The 12,809-nt window shown below is 39.2% G+C and overlaps 1 protein-coding gene across 1 annotated transcript in view; it reads left to right on the forward strand.

Annotated features, from left to right (window-relative positions):
• TCP11L2 (t-complex 11, testis-specific-like 2) overlaps positions 1-4,838 on the forward strand; it is a 48,165-nt gene extending 43,327 nt beyond the window's left edge. Inside the window, exon 9 of the mRNA XM_012644695.1 lies at positions 4,104-4,838. Within this exon, the coding sequence (XP_012500149.1) occupies positions 4,104-4,348 (245 nt within the window). The 3' untranslated portion in view covers positions 4,349-4,838. The remainder of the gene's footprint in view (positions 1-4,103) is intronic.
• Positions 4,839-12,809: the final 7,971 nt, after the last annotated feature.

A 12,809-nucleotide genomic window follows, 5' to 3' on the forward strand; every position in this document is an offset into this window, starting at 1 on the left:
ACTCTGCTTCTTCTGTGTATTTATGTAGTGGGGTAGGAGGATGTTTCAGGGCCTACTATCTTACCTATGCAGCCAATAGATTTTTGTGAAGAAAATAACACCTCGCTGCCAGTAATGTTAAAATCCTAGATCAATGCAACAATTCAAACCAGCTGGCAGTATGTTCACAGAAAGTAGGTATCAGTTCTGCTGTGAGCAAGCCTAAGGGAACTTGGTCAAGCTTAAAGAGACAAAGAGTAAAAAGGCTGTGGAACTGGGATGCATGGTGAGTGGCTCCCTTTGTACCTATTGGCCATGAAAGCGACTATCTCAGTGTCAAGCTGTGTTGGTGAGTTGGGAAAATGGAGAATGTATCAGTGAGGACTTTTTCTATTATCTGTGACAAAGAACCTAAACTTCTAAAGTAGCTTCAGTAAAAAGGGTACTTATTTTCTCATATATCCAAAAAGACCAGGAGTAGGGCTGGCTGCTGGTACAGCTTAATCAGAGCTCAGACTGTGTCACCAGCACTAGTTTTCCTGCCTTCTTCCAGGTTGACTGCCTTCACAGATAGACTCTTATCATGGTAGCAAGATGGCTTCAGCCAGCCTACATCTTTCCATATTTAAGTCAAGCAAAAAACGAGGTATCTACCTCCCTGTTAGCTCAGACAATGACCCCAGCATTGAGTCTCATTTGTTCCAGTTGGCCAGAATTTAGGTCATATCCCATTCTTGAATCAGTCATGGCAACCAGAGGGGAAGGAACTTAAGCCTGAGACATGTTTTCACTTCCTAGAGCCAAGGGGGAGTCAGCTTTACCTGTAACACCTGAGAAAAGTAGGGCAGAGATAGTTACCTTCAAACAAAATCAGAGTATCATGGCCATATGAAGGGGGAGTGGCTGGTGTGGCAAAAAGCAATTGTCTACTACAGAGGTTGAGGGATAAAAATTAGGGGGAAAAGAGTGTAGAATTAAAATATGCTAACATTCTAGGACTGATCTGTAAGTTTTCAAAGTACGACATTGACTGCCCTAAGAATACAAATACATTTTATTATTTATTTGAGGCTCTCAAATGTTTTTTTTTTTTTTTCATCCTTATCCCTGGGGGCATGGAATGCTGGCAGTCCAGGTTGCACAGGCTACCTGAGTGGCTCAAGGCTTCAACTTGGCCCCTAGAAAAGAACAGTGCCGGCGTAAACACCATGGTGGCCTGCAGGAGAGGCTGCTGCTGACAGGGCACATTTGGTAACAGTAACAAACAAAGCATAAATACAGCCACTTGTGACTGAGCCCTTATCTTTATAACATCACGTGCTGACGTACATCTGTCCTCACAACGTGTAGTCTCCAGCTAAACAGTTAATACTTGGGAGATTGTGTTCCTGGGAGGAAGAGGGGTAGAGTGGGGACTGAGACACTGTCTAGCAGTCTCTGCCACACACTGTTAAATCCCCACTAGTGTGCAGACCTCACGAAGACAGGGTGCGTGTTTGTTCACTGATACCTCCCTGGACAATGCCGAGCCTGTACATGACATTTAATAAATATTTGTGAAATGAGTGAATGCATGGAAGACTTGGAGAAGTTAAGTAACTCTCTCAAGGTCACATAACTAGCTGGGGGCAGAGTTGGGATTCTTTCTTAGCCTGACTCCAGAGCTAATCTTCCTAACTGCTCTGATGGCCGTTTTGGTCAGAGCTGGAGCCCGGCTGTTTGTTGGCAGAGGGTACTCTGTGCCCTTGCTTTTAGATGAGGGAAGGACTTGCAGTGTGAGAAGGGAGAGGGAAGCTGAGGGCCAAAAGATGCCTCTTAAAATCCAGTTAAGCAACTTTTATCCACACAGCTTTCCCCAGTCCAACTTTCCTGTCCTTTTGCAGATTGATGGCATTTTTTAACCTTATTCAAAGTACTGTTGCCATAGCAACTCCAGTGACTCACTTGAGCATCTCTCCTTTGACTCTGGAAGCCAAGGACACACCTTTGGCGGGGACTCCATCTGGCTGCTCCTAACTGGACAAACGCTCCTATCACTTTAGTCTTGGCCTCAAAACTAACTCATCCACAGAGGCAAGAGAACTACTTGTTGGCATAATAACAATTTTGAAATGGTTTCATTCTTTAAACTTTCTTGCAGGAGAGTGCTTGGACCATATCTATGGTGAATACAGACCTGAGCCTGTGAGAGTCAGGCTATCAGTTAAAGGGAAATTAGTACTCAGTTAATTCTTAATTTTCTGCCTGCAGAGGAGTTAGAATAAATTAAGCACTTAGATCCCTGGGACACAAGAAGAGTTCAGCCAGTGTTAGCCATGGTTTTCCTCCCTGTTGAGGGTACCCATAGTCTGCTTTCTTTGGTGTTTAGTTGATGTGCTGTGTATTCCCCAACGGGATTACAATTCTCAATTCCCACTACAATTCTTTCTAAAAATATATTAGTAAGGGAGTTTTCTTTCAAATCAATTTTTTTTCCAATGTATACAAAAACCAGGTAAAAATTATTTATGAATTACCTGCTGTATAGATTATTTGCATGCCTACAGCCATCTACATTTTTAACAAGTACTTTAAGTTGTATAGGTGATACAGAAATAATTTCTCCTTGTTGAAAATTACAGATAAGGCTTAAGTCATCTTTGCCTGTCTTCTTCAGTCCCCATTTCTCCCTGGCTGTTACTGTTTTCAGTTTGGCATTTATCTTTATAGAGCTTTTTCATTCTATTCTTACTTAAATTCCATCAGCATGTGTAATGTACCTGTCACATGCCAGGCCAGGACTATAAAGATAAAAAAGATGTAGCCCTTACCCTCAGAGAGTCTACTGTCTCTAGGGGCACATTCTCAACTGGCAATAACATAGCTAGGGAAAGCCACAGAAAGGAGGTAACATTAGGCTTGGCATTGAAGGATGCCTCTGATTCTGGGCAGAGATGAGATGATGTGAGATGGAAGGGCATTCTAGTAAGACATAGACATTGGACATTGGAAACTTTTGAGATCTAGGTTGTATCTGGCTAGAATGTGTGATTTTGGGGAGAAGTGTTTGGAAATAAGAGTTTCAATAATGTCATAGTTCATATTCAGTGGAGCGTATTCTCCTTAGTAAACCTTTTTTGTGAGATTTCTGCTTACAAAGCCAGAGAAAGCCCTTGGAACAGCCTGAGTTATAGCAGGTTTGGTTTGTCCAGTACTAGTTGTCCTAATTAACGTATGCATTTGCATGCTTTCGTGCAGTGATCTCAAACTCAGATACATGAAGCAGTAAAGCAGGAAGGGGAGAAGGTGGCAAACTGCAGTGCTAGTTGGGGGAGGAACCAGAAACTTGGATTTCTGTGTGAAATCCCCTGATTTTAAATGGCTTCTGTTTTTACAAAAACACCACATGGGCCAGACTGGCAGTGCCGGTTTACAAACTCAGCTTTTGTGTATGTAACTTACAATCATGGACATTAAGGATTGACTTCTGTAAAAGATGCTCCCCTCTAAGTGCTCTACATTTTTTTAATCAGTCAGGTATTGCTGTATAACAAATACCCCAAAACTCCATAGCTTAAAAAAATAAGCATTTATTATTACTCAGAAGTCTATGGGGCAACTTGGTAGTTCTTTTGGTCTTGCCGGACTCACTAATGCATTTGTGGTCATCTGTGGCTCGGATTGGTAGCTCTGCTGATCCTGGCTGGACTCTCTCAAGTGTTTGGGATGTGGTTGGCTACAGGCTGGTCTAAGATGGCCTCAGATGAAACAGTTGGGTTTCCCTTCACTTGGTCTCTTATCCTCCAGCAAACCCAGGATTGTTCTCAGGTCATTGGTCAGTTGAGAGTGGACATAAACCATGCTTCTTGAGGCTTATTCATGGAACTGGCACCCTGGCGTTTCCACTAGATTCTATAATGGCCAGCAAGTCTTAAGGCCAGCCCAGATTCAAGGGATGGGGAAATACACTTCAGCCTTTGATAGGAGGGAACTGCAAAGCCACTTTACAAAGGGCATGGATACAGGGAGGGGTAAAAAATTGGGAACGGTATTGCAGTCAACCTACTACAATTGTTCTTTTTTAAAAAAAAATTAGGTACTTTAATAATGGGACAGATAAATATATCTTTTTTTTCCCCTTTCAGATAAACGAATTCAGCTATATATGAAAAGCCTACTTTGTCTTCCAATCCCTCAAAAATGCATGCCTCCCATGCCAGGAGGCCTTGCTGTCATCCAGCAGGAGCTAGAAGCCATAGGCTCTCAGTATGCAAACGTTGTGAATCTCAACAAACAAGTGTATGGACCATTTTATGCAAATATACTTCGAAAGCTGCTCTTCAGGGAGGAACCCATGGGGAAAGTAGATGCTACACCTCCTACTAACTAAAGTGGAACCGACACTGGATAAGAGATTGGAAATCCAACACTTTGGTACCCAGTCCATTTCCATGGATGGCATTATAGACGTGGCACATTCTCAGTACTGTCCGTGGTGCAGTGTTAGCCCAAATCTGTGTAATCTCGTAATATTAGCATTACAGAAGACACATTGCATAGACTAGAACTAGATCCTATTTGTGCATCATTTTCAAGTTTAAAATAGATGTTTGTAATGAACAGAAAGCAATTTGTAATTAATTATATTACCTACATAATATTTGTAAATGTTTTCTTAAGCATTTATATTTGGCTTATTCATTCAAGCCATACGAAGTTGTTTTTCTTACTTGTCATTATCAAATCTAAGGATTTTTAATTTTGGTACAACTTCTTAAAGGGTTGAAAATTGTGAGAATAACCAAGGGAACCGATGTTCTGAATAAACGATGTGAAGTAAACGTAAGTTACATTTTATTAATGTGTAATAGAAACTTACATAGTAAATCTTAAAATTCCACAAATGTACCAAGTCACATTTTATAATGCCAATTGTCAGTATTTATTTAGATTTTAAATTTATTAAGTACATTTTAATGCTATATACAAATTTTAGATAAAACCCTTGTTTGTTTAGTGAAAATAGAAACAAATCCCTTCTAAAATTGTATTCTAGAGGTTGGCTTCTTTTTACAAATTAACCTGCTCTCTGTAGAAAACCAATTTTTGCACAAATCTCTTAGTGAATGTCCTTGCATTTCTCAGGCCATTGATAAGGTTTATATAAAATTTTAGTATTTTTATGTAAGGCAGGACTGGTTTGAATTGGTTTACTTATAAGAAGGAGAAGGGAAGTTAACAATAAAATAAAATCCCATTCTCCACGAAGTTCACATCTAAGAAAGAAACAGTTGAACTTTGATTTTCTTACCCATATAACTTAACTAGCAAAAGTGTTTTGTGCTGATTAAATCCTTACCATGTTGTGACCAAGATGGTCTTCTAAGTATCATTATCATTTGCCATTCTTGAGCACTAAAGCAAACCTTGGAAGCCTGGGCACTAGGTGTCATTGGGATCTTAGAGAAATCTGCTTATCCTGGAATTACATACTCCTTTTGGAGTGTTGAGGGAAGCACTACAGTTGAGGTCACTCTGTCTAAAAAGTGCTTTGTATAAAATACATTTTTTATTATTTCTAAGGACTCAATGGAACCTTAGTAATTTGTTGAGGAAGAGTAGGTAGGAAGTAAAAAGGAGTATTCCTTTCTTCCTCAAGCTCCTTTTCCTCACCTCAACCTTCACTATTATAGTGTTACTTCATTATTTTATAAAGTTCTAGGAAATGATTGAATAAATTGTCTCCAATCTTTGCATTTTGGGGGATCTGCCAAAATTTGAGGAAATTCTGAAGGTCAAGTTTTTTTCCACAATGTCCAATACATAAATCAGCCATTCTCTCCATTTAAGCAGCTGTGTGTAAGTGGAATTTTACTGAAGAGCACATGGTCTTAGCCATTTTTTTCTCTTCCTACAATCTTGTTCTGCCCATGTTTTCCTGTGCTTAGAAACCATAAGGTGCTGAAGACTTTTGTTTTCATTTTCTCTTAAGCTGAAGTAGTTTTCAGCTGTGCTCACTTCAGGGCATGGGTTGGGGGGGTTCTGACAGTAGAAAGTTAATATGTAGTGTGATTTTTTTGTTGTTGCTGAGGTGAACTATATACTTAACAGGTGGTGTACTTTTTATTACCAGATTGGAATCCAGCTGATATTCTTTTATATACTTGATTATACTGCTATTGCCAATAGGAAAACAATATACAGACATTTTTAAAAACATTTAAAATGAAGGGCATTCTGCTTTTTTTTTTTTTTTCTTAAGTGGCAAAGTAAATCTCAATGTCTCAAGCCTGAATTTAGGCAACTACATTTATTGAGATTTTTTAATCATATCTGTTAGCTTGTTGTTTATTTGGTTTTTACTTAAATGTTTACTTCTACTTTTAAGGTTTTCCTAACATGGTCTTGTTTTGTGACATAAATTTTATTAAACACCGTACATACATTGTCATTCTTCTACTGTTAAAACATGTATTGTGTGCACTTACTAAATTTTAAAACATTAAAAATTATTTCAAGATAGCCAGTGTCTCTGTTTTTTAACCACCTTTGGGTAGTTGGGGCTGAAATATTGGACAGTCTTGTTGTAGTTGTTCTAGAATGATTCTTGTGCTGATCATCAGAGCCTTACAGACATCAGGCCATGTTCGTTCATTCCTTGAATTAACAAACACCTATTAAGCATCTAATATGTGCCAATAAATATTCTAGTTGTTGTGATACACAGATGCTTAGACAGAGACACTGTCCTCAAGAAGTTTATAATCTAATAAGAGGGACAAACTTGTGAATAATCACAAAAAAAAGTGTATTAGGGTATAAAACAAGTATGCATAGTCCTAGAGAAAAAACTGTCAAACTCTATTTCATGGAGAAGATAATTCTTGAGCTAAAACATGAAGGATACATAAGAACTTGCCAAGAAAGGGAAAAGCACAACAGCAAGTTCACAGTAAGTACAATGGGATGGAGAAATGGCGAGCCCAGGGACCAGCATAAGGCAGAAGAGTGAAAGTGATGAGAGGTGCAACAAGAAGGGTGTAAAAGTTCTTGGATGCCATGCTAAAATTTGTGGGGTTTTTTATCCCTAAATGGGATAATTATTGAATCTTTTGAAATAGGAGAAGATCATAAATATATGTTTTGGAAAGATTGCCCTGTCAAAGAGCACTTGTTGGTGCTATAATATTCCTACGTGTGTATATATTGCATACATGCATTCACACATGAATATATGATACAAGCAATAGAAATGGACTCCAGTTAACTGAAGCAGAAAAGGAGTTTAACTGGATGAGTATTAAGTACCTCACAGAATCTAATCAGAGGAACCAGGCTTGGAAACTGGGTAGGAACCAAGGTGATGAAAGCTGCAGGAATCCAGCCAAGCTGGATTCAGTGTTGTGGCTTCAGAGATTGATTTTTCAACGTCTTTGCTTCTTCACGTCATTTTCTTAAAATTTAAAATCCCAGATTTGAGTTGTGAGTCTCATTGAGTTGTGAGTCTAGGTCAAATGTCCAGGCTCTAATTTGCAGGAGATGGAATGAGAGAGTAGCTCCTTACACTCCTGTGGTCCCACCAAAGTCATCTAATTAGGGATTTCTCCCAAATAGGAAGGGTATGCTGAGGAGCAGAAAAACAAAAACAAAACCACTATAACAAACATTCATGAGGTCTTTAACACTTGAATGTGAGACGTGTGTGAGGAGAACACCAAAACCAGCAATGCTTCTGAGAATGATACAAAAGATGATTTAAGGAAAGGCATAGTTACACAAAGTCAACCTTTATTAGTGTGTGTAGATGAACTGCTGAACAAACAGCCCACAAGTCTCAGTGGCCTCAGTATAAACTCATTTCTCATAGTTCAAAGAAGGGGGAAGGGATGGAGTGCAGGGGGCTGCTCCATTCAACCATCCAGAAACCCAACTTCCATCCATCTTCTAGATATTCAGTCCATTCACTCAGCTGGTAAGGAAAGAAAAGGATTGCCCATTTCCACTCACCTTCCATTGGCCAGAATTCAATCACATGGCCTCATCTTACTGCAAGGGAGGCTGGAAAATCTGCCCAGGGGAAAGAGGTTCGCATGGATATTGGTAAACATTAGCAGTTTCCACCTCAGATCCCTCCACCTTTCTTGAACAAGCAACAGTGAACCTACTCTTCATGAAAAATAGGTTTAAAATCATGTGCCTGCTCTGATATTTTGGTGGTAGCCTCCCAGAGCTGTTGAGAGGATTTGGAAGCCAGATCCAGGGTAATCAATAAAGAGTTCTGTGGTTGGTTGAGAAAGTATGCCACGGACATGGGGAGAGCCACTTTTTGTGCAACGTATTTTTACTTCTCTCTTGCATCTTTCTCAAAACTAAAGTTCAGCCTGTTCTACCTCTGAGGTTGTTAAGTTCCAAAATTTTCTACTCATTGTTTAGTAAAAGTAGCATGGGACTAAGAGTCACAAGAACTGAGCTTGAATTCACTCCTACAACTTAATAGCTATATGAACTCAAGCCAGTCTTTTAGTCTCCATGAACCTCAGTTTTCCACCCTAACTACCTACCTTACCACCTGCCTACCTTGAAGAGATATTGTGAGAATCAAATGAGATACATTTGAAATGGTTTGCACACTCTAAAGCATAATGTAGCCAGAGCACATTATAATAACTGTAATTTATGAGTCTTAAATCTCTTTCAAGCTTCAAGGGGTTTTAGTATTTTGAGATGTGATGATCAAGTACTTAACTACGTAAGAACAAAAATTGTCCTATCTCTTCAGCACCATGGTTCGTTAAGCCCAATATTGTCATTGGCAGAGAAACTCAAGGGTATGCAGAAGGCTGCAGTTATTGTCCTTGATGTCAACTTCAAAGGATAGTGACAAAACTAGACATGTTCTAATTTCATTTAGTAATCATTTATGACCTTATCCTCCATGATTTAATCTAATCTTTCAAAAATATATTTATATTATTAACTTGTACCCTTTTGTTCTCTATTTTTGGAGTGAAGCTTTATCTTTTCATTTCTAAATTTACTACGTTAACCTCTTTCAGATTTCAAGGGAAAGGAACATAGGGATTTATTGTAAGGCTTTATGAAAAAGAAAGGAAACATAAGAATTTGTCTCAGCAGCTGCATTTGCAGGCATGGTGAACGTGAATATAATAAAATAGCCACTGAGCACTTACCTTATGGCAGGGCCCGCCCTATGTACTTTATATAAATTATCTCACGTAACTGCACAGCATGCTGTGAGGCAGGCTCTATCATTATTTACATATGTGCAAAATGAGACTCAGGCTAAGGAAGTTGCCCAAGGTCACAGAGTTGGTAAGTATATTCGAACCTCAGGAGTCTAACCCTGGAATGTGTGCTCTTAACTACTTACTGTATTGGTATCCAATCAAAAGTATTTTTCACTGTCGTGTTGCTACCAAATGCTGACTTGGCATTTACTTCTCAGGTTCTGTTCTGCTCTCCTTTTTGATGTGTTGTAATTAAAAATACCCCAAGAGAAAGAATATGATTGTTTACTGGCCACTAATCAGTATGGACACCCCTCTCCCCCATACATCGGATAGGGCTCTCACGATCAGCTACCTCAGCTCCCTCACATCCAGCCATGTAGGCTGGTACCTGGCCCTATTGGGCAGGTACCTGGCCCAATTGGTTTTGACAGGATAATAAGGCCACACCACACAAAGCAAGGCTTTTCAGAGAAAGTTCTGTGGGTATGGCAGGCAGCTGAAAGTTTCTGGACTACACGGGCTTGCTCAAAATGCAGAATGTTCTCTGATTACAGTATGTAGAGACTTCTGTCCCTGTTCACCCTCACCTTGCTGTTTGTGAAATAACTTCCAGGACTCTCCCTCTGCCCTTGCCTTTTCAGATGGAAGAGTCTTTCTCCGATGTTGTTTCTGGTCTTCTCTGGTTCTGCTATGAATTTACTCAGGTATAGCAATCAGAACCATACTTTTTTTTTTCCCCAGTCTGAATGCACCAAGGTTTTAAGAAGTGAAAAGGTTTTTCTTTTGTTTCTAGCATCTTCATGTTGAAGCCTCTCAGAATAAAATCTAGTTTCTTTAACATGGCACAAGGGCCAAAAATGGCCCAGCTCCAGTGGATCTTTCTAGTGTCACATACAGACATTTCCCCCAGCCCTACGTGAGAACCACACTCAATTGTCAGTAGTGGTATAACGAACTCAAAGCCCTCATGCTATTGCTCAGGCTGTTTCTCTCTGTTTGAAATGTCTTCTGTTAACCCATGCTTTCAGTGTGATATTATGATATAGTGGTTAAAAACATGCATTGTGGGGTCAAAAAATTATGGGTTTAAATTCCAACTCTACTTGCATGAATTTCTTAAGCCTGTGAGCCTTAGTCTCCTCACCTGTCAAGTGGGGATAATCATACTTATTCCCCAAGGGGTGATCATTCAGTTAAAGAATGCACAGGAAGTGGTTATTCCAATGCCTGACAAAGAGTAAACACTCAGAAATGGAAGCTCTCCCTAATATTTCGGGGCCCAGCTTGGACACCTCTGCCTTTCCCTTTCCCTTGATTTTCCTTAACCAGTTTTCCCTGTTCCCCCACCCCTGCCCTACAGCATTGGTCAATTTCTCATCTGGCAACCACAACACTTTATAGATTAGTGATGGGATTAGTATTCCAAGATGTTAATCATTTTCCCTCTGGGATCTCCTTTCCCTAATTTCCCAGCCCTCTATTCAAACCCCCAATCTTTTTGTATCAATGTCTCAGGAAAAGGGGGTGTGACAGCAGAAAAGAGAGGAATCATGAGACTGCTCTTGGCTTCTTGGTTTCAAAAATCCAGCCCCTTAGGGGACCAGAAAGAAGTCATAGATTTGACCCGGAGTTTTAAGTGTAATACAGGAAGGATTGTGAGAGATTGTGGTAGCTGTGGTCTAAGGGCTGACACCACTCAGCATCAGCCAATTGTTGCCAGGTAGAACTTTGGGACCCACTGTTACCAGAGGCTTCTACTTTACAACAGAAACTAAAAAATAAAAAATAAAGAAAAATCAGATTAAAAAATGTGACTATAACATCAAACTTATTATCATCCATTGCATTTTTTCTTTCAAAATATTTACTCAACAAAAATTTATTCAGGAACAAATGATGGGTTAGAACCTGGGGATACAAACAAGACAGTTCCTCTTTTAGGAGCTTATAGTCTGAAGGAGAATTAGACACATAAACATAGGATTATGGTATTGAGTGATAATTCTTAGGTTAGAGTAGTGATTTCCAAAGTGTGATCACTGGACCAGCAGCAGCAGCAACTGGGAACTTAGAAATGCAAATTTGTAGGCCCCAGCCTACCAATCAGAAAGCTGAGATTGTTTTAACAAGGGCTCCAAATGATTCTGACACATGCTAAAGTTGGAGAACTACCTGGATAGTGGAAAGGAAAGAGGACTTTGGAGCAGAGATCCAATATGCCTGAGCCAACCTTGAGATCCTCTCCCACCTATAAATCACTTTCACAGTCCATTACAGGCTAGCTCCTAAATAGGCTACAATCTGGTAATTTGAAAGGATAATATATACAAGTTATTTCTTGTCTTTGTAGGTAAATTGTAAGAACTTCAAAGACAAGGATGATTCTGTTATTTATTTTTTCCTTTCTTCTCCTACTTTTGGATGTCAGCACAACACTTAGAAAACACAAGCACTGAAGTTTAAGTAGCTAATTTGGAAATAAGACTAACTTGTGAAAGTTAGTTTTCTCCTTTACGGGAAGAAATTGGAAAGTATATATGCATTTACAAATTTTCGTAACTTTTTTATTATAGTAAGATATAAATAAAACTTAACCCCATTTTAATCATTAAAAATGATGTACAGTTCAGCAGCATTAAATACATTCACACTGTTGTGTAACCATTACCATCAACTATCATCCATCTCCAGAATTTCTGCATCTTTCCAAATTGAAACTCTGTATCCATTAAATAACTGTTGGTAACTCTTGCCTTGTTTTTCCCAATGGGTTTTCCCCCCTATTGATTTGTATGAGCTCAGTTTTTTTTTTTTTTTTTTTTTTGAGACAGAGTCTCACTCTGTTGCCCTGAGTAGAGTGCGTTGGGGTCTGCCTAGCTCACAGCAAACTCAGACTCCTGGGCTAAAGCGATTCTCCTGCCTCAGCCTCCTGAGTAGGTAGGACTACAGGCACGTGCCACGATGCCAGGCTAGTTTTTCTATTTTTAGTAGAGATGGGGTCTCACTCTTGCTCAGGCTGGTCTCAAACTTCTGAGCTCAAGCAGTCCTCCCGCCTCGGCTTCCCTGTATGAGCTCATTTTAAGTTAGGAAGACCAGCCCTTTGTCTTCTGTCAACTTGTGTTTTTAAAAAACTCTGCTCACGGTGGGTTTTAAAAATCTATTCAGAAAATCTTAAATTTTTCATGGAGTCATTAAACCATGTTTGGAATTATATTATAAAATCCTTTATAATTTCTGATTGTGTTGCAGTCCTTGAAGGCCTTCACCATCTGTGTTATGCATATATTCACTTACATTTTCTTCGAAGGTTTTGTTAACATTTAAATATTTAATCCACATAGGATTTACTTAGATGTACTTTTTCCCCCAAAATGGCTAATCAGCTGTTCTAACATCATTTACTGGATAGGCTCTCTTTCCCTTACTAATTTAAATGTCATCTTTTCATACTAAATTTCTCTATATGCTGGTATTTACTCCCAGATATTCCATCTATTAACAGTACTTTGAGAATTTAACAATTGCTGTCCTGTTATGCCCTACTCTCTAGTGCTAATTCCCACCCCCCCTTATAGTTATTTGGATGGTTGTGATTCCATC

This window comes from Propithecus coquereli, unplaced genomic scaffold (genome assembly GCF_000956105.1).
Source record: "Propithecus coquereli isolate 6110/MARCELLA unplaced genomic scaffold, Pcoq_1.0 Scaffold218, whole genome shotgun sequence".
Classification (NCBI taxonomy): domain Eukaryota; kingdom Metazoa; phylum Chordata; class Mammalia; order Primates; family Indriidae; genus Propithecus; species Propithecus coquereli.